The sequence below is a fragment of the Miscanthus floridulus genome, chromosome 3 (genome assembly GCF_019320115.1).
Source record: "Miscanthus floridulus cultivar M001 chromosome 3, ASM1932011v1, whole genome shotgun sequence".
NCBI lineage: Eukaryota > Viridiplantae > Streptophyta > Magnoliopsida > Poales > Poaceae > Miscanthus > Miscanthus floridulus.
The window spans coordinates 99,865,097-99,875,122 of record NC_089582.1 but is presented as its reverse complement, the minus strand read 5'-3'; the positions used below and the strand labels follow the sequence as shown (position 1 = coordinate 99,875,122).

Here is a 10,026-nt window from a genome sequence, read left to right as displayed (position 1 = left end):
CCATTGAGAGATGTGTGAAGAAGCTTGTCCTTGGATCAAACCGAGTTAAATTTCTTTGGTAAATGATCTAGATTGAACCTAAGTGAATTAATGATCCTCACATACATATATTCACTCCATTGATTTCAAGTTGGCTAACTCAACCTATCTAAAAAATTGAGCTCACATTTTTGTGTTCATTAATGACAAAGGGGGAGAAGTAGTTCATAAAGATAAGATAGGAGGAGAAAAAACATTGAGAAAGGGGGAGAAATGAGAGATATGACAATAGAAGGGAATCAATAAAAAATTGAAGCACACAAGTAGGTGGAGCAAGCACATAAACTTGTATGTTGTATTTGAATGTGCATTTACATATGTTTGGTTGACATTTAAAATTTTAACTTAGGACAAACCAAATATGTCGAGTGAAAAGAAACGGAATGAGTATATTCATGTGTTTTTGAGTTGTAAAGAACGAGAAGAAAGATTAAATAAACCAATGCCTTTGGTGAAGCTCAGCCTTTTGGGCCATCTTCTACAATCCCCACACTTCGTGAACTAAATGTTTAATATGGTTTTGTCCACCTGGCCGGATTGGATGTGTTGTGTGGTGCTTCTTTTTTGTCAATTGTGCTATTATACATAATTTCTGCTACATGTGCTAGAGCCAATAATCATAAGTCTAGACTTGGACAACGATTGAGATTCTATTGACCTATCAGTGAAGATCCATATCCACACTAGGTTAAGCCACGACTGGATAGTAATATCATTGTCGAGTAGAGTACGAGCTAGCATTGATAGTGATATGCCAATGTCTGGTCATTACTTAAACTGACAGTGCTATCTCAATAATACCATTGTCAAGTCTGAACCTAACAGTGTCCTAGCTAGCTACAATATAAAAACCGAACAGTCCAACCCTCTTCTTCCTCCTCTGTCCGAGCACACCCGTCCAAAAAAAAGTCTTTCCGCTCTCTCTCTCTCTATATATTAATTATTAGAGCTAAATTATGTGTAGAAAATAGATAAGATCTATTTCGTATCCCCTTCGGCTCTAACAGAAAACAAATGTAAGTAGTATGAAGATTGGTGTACGTATATACATACAACCCATATATGCCATAATATATTCGTAGAAGTACATCGTTAAGAGTAGCCGCATAAAACGATTGTTATTTGCATACAAACTATACAGTCACACAAACGAGGACACTGATTAACACATTTACAAGCACATTTACATTCATTTGATACGGAGCAACCATCAGGACGATGGTCAACGACTACAGTTCCCAAGAGCCGTCCAGCCCCGGACGTCTGCACGGGCCAACCTGGTGCCTCCTGCAGGTTCTTATTGTAAACTTGTCCGTACAGGGCACATACAAATAAGACACAATCACATGGTACCAGTAACCAATCTGACGAGATAAGTCTAAGAACACTTGGCTGACTCAAAGCAATGCACGCATGCAGGCTTATGCGACCGGCAAAGTCTTGGTGAAGCAGCCGTTGGCGACGGTGCAGTTGGCGAAGCAGGTTGCCGGGTTGGGGTTGAGCACACAGGTGATCCCGCATATTATCAGGCAGATCTGGCACGCGGGAGTGCAGACCTCGCCGACGTCGCCGCCGTGCTGTTCAGCAAGAAGGCTCAGCTTCTGGGTGAGCTCGCGCTCCAGGAGCTCCCGCAGCAGCGCGCCGGCGGCCGCGGCCTCCTGATCATCGGGGGATGATGCAAGGCAAATGGCCGGGCGCGCCAGGTCTGAGCCGACAAACAGGAGCAGCATGCACACGGTGGCAATCTTCAGAGCAGCCATTATTGCAAAGTGAGTTTCGGATTGATCCTAGTGATCGAGATGGTCAGATACTCAGATCGATCGCCGCTACGTATAAGATAGAGATGCAAAATGGAGTAGTGAGGCAGTGCTATTTATATAGGGTGTAACTGCAATAAATTTACTATCAGTCACGTAGGTAACTGAAGCTTGCTGGGCTCTTAAAAAGATCCAAGCTCAGTTTAATTAAATGGGATGCTGATTTCGTGCAAGGCGGCGATGAATTAATGTTCAGTCCTGGAAGTAATGCAGTATCAGATCCGATGATGCATGGTTAGTTTCACCAAACTCCAACGATATCAAGCTAGCGTACGTACTAGTGAATGAAACAGGGCCGTCGTCGTACGTCGCTCGTTCTTATAGAATTAAGCTAAGTTCCGTTTCAAGTGTGTCATCTTATGGATTATCGATGCGTTTCAGTCCAGCTTACTTGGCACCCTGCAGTGAAAAACACTGAATATAATCTCTGTCTGGGAGAGATCACTTGCTTGACGAATGATGAGTCAGGCATAACAAAACGAATAAACCGTACGTCACAGTATGTGCATTACTTTATTTGATCTAAGATCCACAAGTTTACTATGTGGGGTACTGTTTGCCGTCCAACTGCGAGCAAGTATGGTTCATGTTCCAATGCTTTCATGGAAGCTACTGGTCATGTCCCGGTTCATCGTGAAAGAAATAATATAATTCACTTTGATGGAAAATATCATGATAATACCTCCGAGTTAGCTCACCCACAATACCGAGATCTTGTAGATTTTGCCAGGCTAGAACTAAACAAGATGATTATTAGAGAATTCATGGAACTTATGAGTTGAAAACTTTGTTGTATATACACTTGGGTTGATGACTATGGTAGATTGTAGTAAATTGTGTTTTGTCATGCATGAAAATATAATTGCCTGTCATTTATATTTGGGTTCATTTCAATTGTTAAAAATAAAAATAATTCACTGGTGGTTATGCTACTATACCGCCTCTGGAAAACATTTTCTAGAGGTGGCTCTTTAGGTAAACCGCTTGTGTAAAAAAAATTACACGACAGTTCACATAAAGCAACCGCCTGTGTCAATGGTTTACACCGGTGGTTGGCTTAGGTGAACCGCCAATTACACGACAGTTCACATAAACCAACTGCCTGTGTCAATGGTTTACACCGGTGGTTGGCTTAGGTGAACCGCCAATGCAAATCTATTTAACACTGGAGGTTGAATTAAGCGAACTGCCTGTGCAAATGTATTAACACTGGCACATCTCAAGTAGACACCTATATATGATGTTCGCAATTTCACTGCCTTTCACACTGGCGGCAGACTTAAATGTCTGTAGAAATAGGTCTGCAACCACTAGTACCGAACATTGTTGTACTAGTGGTACCAGCTGTAAAAACTATCGGGAAGTATTTAAATGAACATTGTTGATCCAAGTATATTGATTTTGAATATCGCCGATCACAGCAAAGTGCCCAGAACTGCTAGAATGGTTCGTGGCCCACATTGACCACCCTCTAGCTACCCCTCTAAACATGTGCAACTTTGTAGAAAGCTAGAGGAACAACTGAACAAGGCACATAAAAAACCTAAGTAGGAATACTCTCATTGTTGATTTTGTAGCATACGTAGAAGCATTGCGATAAGATATAATACACAGATGATGAAATATATACTCACTTTTTTTAGATAATGGAAAATTCCAGCTTCAGCCCTCTTCAAAGAAGAGGCATCAGTCCAAAGTTAAACAAATACACTTACTTTAAACGCTTACAACAGTCAATGTTAGTTCAAATTCATTATTCTATTTGATGCTTCTTTATTCGAAACCTTACTTAAAGTACCACGTTCGATGAAACTTATCCTCAAGTATAACGATATAGTATGTATACCAATGTTCAACCATCCGTGGACAGTCAGTTAACGAGGTGGTGTTACATCCTCCAATTGCATTATAGAAGAAAAGTCAATTCAAATCATTTTTTCAAACCCCAGGTTGTCCCATTTTCTATTAGACAATGTGCAAAACATTTATTATATCACCATAATTATATCATGTAATTCCATTACATTTTTCATTACTCGAGGTTGTCCCCTTTTGAATTATACTTGAAAGTATCATTCTTATAATTTTTTTCGTTTGAGGGACCCGTGCGCCGCCCCTAATCTACACTAGAACTCTACCATAGTCATGTTACTAGTTATCAATTCTCACTTGATCAAGTCCTTGGATTGCCACAAAGGTATAAGTGGTCTTTGGCTTTAGTTTTTAAGTGACCTAATTTACCCTTTTCTTAGGTGTCACGATCCCTTCACTAAATAAACCTGACCCTGAGTAATCTTCAACGCAAGCATACATTCTTTGTGTGGACCCCTGCAACTGAATCATCACTTCAAGCCTTGATTTCTCTAGTGACAACACTTGTCCTAGCATATGCCAGACTTCACAAAATCCTTTTGCACTGAAGTTGATGTGTGTGATGCTAGTATTGGTGTTGTGCTTACACATGAAGACAACCCTCTTGGTTATGTTAGTAGGGCTTGGTCTCAAGACAAGAGGTCTTTACACAGATGTGAAAATCATACATGGCTATTAACTTGGATATTGCATAGTCGATATCCTATCTCCAACATGGCGAATTCATCATTTTCACAAATAAAAAGGCTTAGTTGATTTGTTTGCAAAGAGATTGCGTACTACATGGTAGTAGAATTTCTTTACCAAGTTCTTGGGGTTTCTAATATAAGATTATTTGCAAGAACAATATGGAAAAGGTGTAGTTGATGCTCCTTCTCAACATCATTCTCCTTGTCAATTGTTGCCTCTCTTAGTTACTATGCATCAGTGGTTGAACTTTTGGTTTCTACTATGATCAAGATCCTATGATTCAACATCTTTTTGCCTAGTTAGCCCTTTTCGTTTCATTTTAGGGACATTATACATTGTCCCAAGGTGTTAGTTATAAAGTTAAGATCTAGTTGCACAACTACACCTTTGCATCAGAAAGTGTTTCAAGCCTTTCATGATAGTACTATGAAGGAACATTTAGGTTTTATTGTTACCTACAAAAGGACTAAGTAGCTCTTCTGATGGCCTCACATGAAGCAACAACTAAACCTTGGGTGCAATCTTGCTCTATTTATAACCAAGCCAAGCCTGATCATAGAAAATCACCTAGCTTGTTGCAACATTTACCTATTCTTGCTCATGATTGGAAGATGGTGTCTATGGACGTCTGTTTACACCAAAATTTGGGAGAAGAACGCGGGAACTCGTAGGCTTCCAAGTTTGTGCCAATCAAGGAATCAGTTGCATGAGGATTGATATCAGCCAGTTCGGGTGCGACACTGGAATTGACTCTCTTTAAATGACGTCAACAGGTGATGATAATGAACTGCTATCGGCGTCAGGAAAATACATATCGGACTCTACAAAAGGGGAAAGATTAGGGTCCTAGTTATCTTAAGATAAGAATATTTTCTTCATACCAAAGATTGTAATGAGTCGTACTTGAGTAGGATTCGTGCTTAGGCTCCGGGTATAAATAGTGAGCCCCGACTATTGTAAAAGACACACAATCAATCCAATATAAGTTACTTACTTTTTTTCGGCTCCGGCCACCCCTTAGGAGTAGAGTAGAATAGATCTCGGTGAGTTCTTCAGCGAGTACGGCTGCATCGATCCGATCGACCTCCACTGCTTGTCTGTAAGTACCGTCATGGCTTATACCTCTATCTAAGGGTGGCGTTCCTTCGGATAGATTCATTAAATTACCGATATTGCTTATTGCTTCCATTATTTATTTAATTACAGCAATATCACTTCGCCTGATTAAGATTGATCTAGATGAGCCTTATATCTTGTTTCACCCAACATTTGTTAATCTAAACTGATCTAATCTGCACTTTAAATAATGAATTATGTTTTATCGGCTATTTTATATCAATCTTGACAGTGCATAGCATGCAGTTAAGACATGTCTGATCTTGAGTAGATCTATTGGCTAGCGAAAACTGTTCCATGGCCCGTTATCATGGCCTGTGTGATCCTACCTCACATCCCACTTTTAGCACCATGGAGTGGGGATCGTTATTTGGTAGATCTGTTCCTGAGAGGGCATGACTTTAACTATGCGCTATGCTTGGATCGTCTGTTTTAGCCGATATCGAGCAATTTCACGAATAGTTCACATCATGAGATCGTTGAAGTAGAGATAGGTTGAAAGATGTATTAGCCCCATGATCTTATTATTGTATTATGGCCTACATGATTCTACCTCATGCCCCACTGATATTAGTGATAAGTTAGGGTCGTCGAGTCTATTATTATTTCTACGGCCTGCATGATTCTGCCTCATGCCCTACTGGTCATAGCAATAGATGAAATCTAATATGTTCATTAGATTTATCTTTATTAAATGGTTGAATGGTGATGAACTATTTCTTTTATATAAAAGGGGTTCGGTTACTTGCAGTCATTGGCTTAGCATAAACCAATTATTGTTGATATTTTATTGCCATTGACCAATATTTGTTTAAGTAATGATATTCATCCTGAACAATAACTGATTCTTCTTACATAACCCCACGAGCTTTAACTGATTTATTCTTATGAATATGCTAGAATCGACTATTTAGTCGATCTCCTTTCATATCAGCTCTTAGAGCCGTACATTCGGGACTATCTAGCAACAATGACATGTTCTACCCTAAATTACTGATAAACTTTCTCTCCTTGTCAATTGTAGGGTTAAATTGACTAGCACGTCTCAGGAGGAGTGCGTAGGATCGACCATCCCTACGCTGAAGCTAGGCGGATCTCCAGCTCTATTGAGCGGACCCTTCTGGCTTGCTCGTGTGCCCTCGGCACGAGACGAATTTCCATGTTGACACATGTTTCTGGCATGCTTGGTGGGACACCACAATCGTCATGGCGGTTCACAACAACAACGATATCCTTATGGTACATTATGAAGATCTACCTGATGGAGATAAAGATGTCATTGGCAAAGCTACAGAAGAATTTCAGAACAAATGTTTGTTGTCCTACACCAAAACACATGACAACACAATTGTTCAGAAATTTCCACTACCAAGAGTTCTATTACACGGGCAGACAGATACAGTTGAAGCTGAAGACAGGCATTTCTTTACGGAAATTGTAGACAAATCTATTCGTGATGCCATATCCAGCCATAATGAAGCTTTCTTGGACACATTCCACAACACCATGAAAGAGGTAATTCATGGGTCTCTAGTTGGTCAAGTTGGTCTGGCTTGTTACAACATTCCACATCCAGCTACCCAAGGGACTAATCAAGTCAGTACTAGTCATCAAGAAGTAACATCAGCTGGTAGTGATGATATCTAGGTAGTTTAGGGTTCATCTAAACAAGCTCATGGAACTACTATGAATTAGATATAGATAATCCTGGACCGTTAGTACAACATGTGCAATAGTCGGCGGGGCAAGATCAGATCCAGGTGAGCAATTTTGTCACATCAGGCCACATACCATCGTTGGCTAAAAAAATAGCACCATCAATCCAAAGGATCTGTAGAGATATAGATCCTCATGTCTATAATCAGAGACTTCAAGCAGCAAACCAGCAAAGGAACTAGCAGATAGAGATTCCACAAGGGTATCATTATGGCATAGATTATAACACTCTTCACATGATTCCAAATCTAGGGCATCAAGGCACATGGAATTTCAATCCATAGATGGGTCAGCAGATGCAGAGAAATCCAAATTCAAATGCTGATGAGTTGTTGCTCAGGGTGACCAAGATGATGAAGAATCAGTTCGGTCTAAAGCCAAAAGGGCTAACCTTCTTGTACAAACGCCCATATCTAGAATGGTATGATTTGGTTTCTCTTCCCACAAATTATAGGCTCCCAGAGTTCGCTAAGTTCACTGGCCAAGACAATACAAGCATGATAGAACATGTTAGTCGGTATCTTACGCAATTGGGCAGGCATCAGTTGAGGATGCCCATCGAGTTTGTTTCTTCTCTTTGTCCCTGTCAGGGCCAACCTTCTCTTGGTTTTCATCACTACCAGTCAACTCCATTGCCAATTGGGCTAACCTAGAGAAGAAGTTTCATACATATTTTTACATAGGGACTGGAGAAAAGAAGATTACCGATCTGACAATTATAAGGCAGAAGACTAATGAATCGGACACTGAGTTTCTTTAGATGTTCTGAGAAACTAGGAACTTATGCTTCTCCTTAAACTTGGCTGATGATCAACTAGCTGCTTTAGTCATTCAAGGAATGCTGCCAATGTGGAAAGAAAAGCTGCTGGGACAAGAATTTGACAACTTGGGTCAATTGGCTCAATGAGTGGCAGCGCAATAGCCAATTCTAGAGTATGCGCAGAGATATCCAATTCTAGAAGAGTACCACAGTGGTCGAAGCTTATAATCCATACTCAGTCGATGACGGCTATGAAGATGAAGAGGAAGAGGTTGCTGCAGCTGAATGGAATTAGGGCAAAAAGACAGTAATGGTGCCAAATCCTTGGGGAAGAGGAGTCGAGGAGAGCTATGACTTTGATGTCACAAAATCAGACAAGCTCTTTAATTTCTTGCTTGAGAAGGGGCAAATCAAGTTGCCCGATAATCATGTTATGTTGCCCCCTAATTAGTTGAAGAATAAGAAGTTCCGCAAGTTCCATAATGCTACTTTTCATTCCACAAATGAATGCAAAATTTTTCGGCAGCATATACAGAGGACTATTTAGCAAGGAAGGCTCAAATTTAATACGCCTCGGAAAATGAAAGTTGATGATAATCCTTTCCTAGGAGATCAAAACATGGTTGATGCTAGGCTGATTAAAGGAAAGACTAAGGTCCTAACATCAATCAAATCAAGAGAAGCTAGAACAGTCGATCCTGAGATGCAAATATCGGCTAACGAGTACAGAGAAATTAGAAGACGTCGCGATAAGCAAAAGAACCGATATAAGCAAGAGAAAACATCAAAAGATGGGGCAACAAAGCCATAAGTTACATCTCGGATTCCGTTGAATAAGTGGCAGCGGTAGAAGGAAAAGGATTATCAGCGTTGGTTAGAGGATCAAGAACACCAGCGTCAACTGGAAAGAGAGAGGTATCAAAGGAAACAAGCCAAATCATATTGGAATTGTCCTTTCTTCAGACATTGCTGGAATGAAGGTTTGAAGTTGCCTACCAGACATGACTGTCCAGAATGCAGCAATCAATATTAGGAGTTTAGGCAATCTCAAACCAACTACCGGTCTATCCATGCTCAAGATGCATATCATCATAGTAATATGGATCGATGCTTAAAAAATGAGAGTATTCATAATCAGCTGGGAAAAAGAGTTGCCGATCAAGATTGGGCTGATTATGAAGAAGAAGGCAATGAGAGAGAATATGTTTGACAGGAAGGCCAATGGTGTCCAGGAGGTCTGATAAGAAGCCAGAAGAGAAGGGTGCAATGCCTAAGGAATAAAGAGTTGGAACAGACTCAAGCATCTAGCAAGCCTCCAGTATGGCGTGCTAAGCAAACAGCTGATAGAAAGAAACCATCGGCTAATATCCAAATGGCTTTTCTGTTGCCATCAGAATTTAGAACTCTGGCAGATCAAGAAGTTTATTCAGATTTTGATGAATCGGAGTATGAGGAGATAGTTGCCAAGTTAACGGTTATACAACAAGCAATATTTGATAAACCAATCAAGCATCAGCACCTAAAGGCTTTATATGTAAAATGTTTGGTTGATGGGAAGCCGATGAATAAGATGTTGGTGGACGGAGGTGCTTCTATCAATCTCATGCCTTACACCACTTTTTGTAAACTTGGCAAGGGACCAGGAGATCTGATGGAGACTGACATGATGCTTAAGGACTTCGAGGGTAATGCGTCTAAGACCCGGGGGGGCAATGAATGTCGAATTGACAATCAGGAGTAAGACTCTGCTCACCACATTCTTCGTCATCGATGGAAAATGGTCATACAGTTTGCTCCTTGGTCATGATTGGATTCATGTGAGCTATTGCATACCATCGACCATGCATCAGTGTTTGATTCAATGGCATGGAGATGATGTCGAACTGGTTCACGCTGATGAGACTGTGAGCATCGCAACAGCCAATCCAGTCTTCTGGGAACTAGGAGACTTCGAATGCTTTTCTAGCAAGTTATGGGAAGGAGGCTTCATTAAAATCAGCAATGAAAGCCAGCAGC

The 10,026-nt window shown here is 40.5% G+C and overlaps 1 protein-coding gene across 1 annotated transcript; it reads right to left on the bottom strand.

The window, feature by feature from the left end:
- Window positions 1-1,153: 1,153 nt before the first annotated feature.
- Window positions 1,154-1,861, bottom strand: LOC136546247 (uncharacterized). The gene has a single exon (XM_066538209.1). It carries the CDS (start codon window positions 1,797-1,799, stop codon window positions 1,461-1,463), a length of 339 nt encoding a protein of 112 aa, XP_066394306.1. The 5' UTR covers window positions 1,800-1,861; the 3' UTR covers window positions 1,154-1,460.
- Window positions 1,862-10,026: the final 8,165 nt, after the last annotated feature.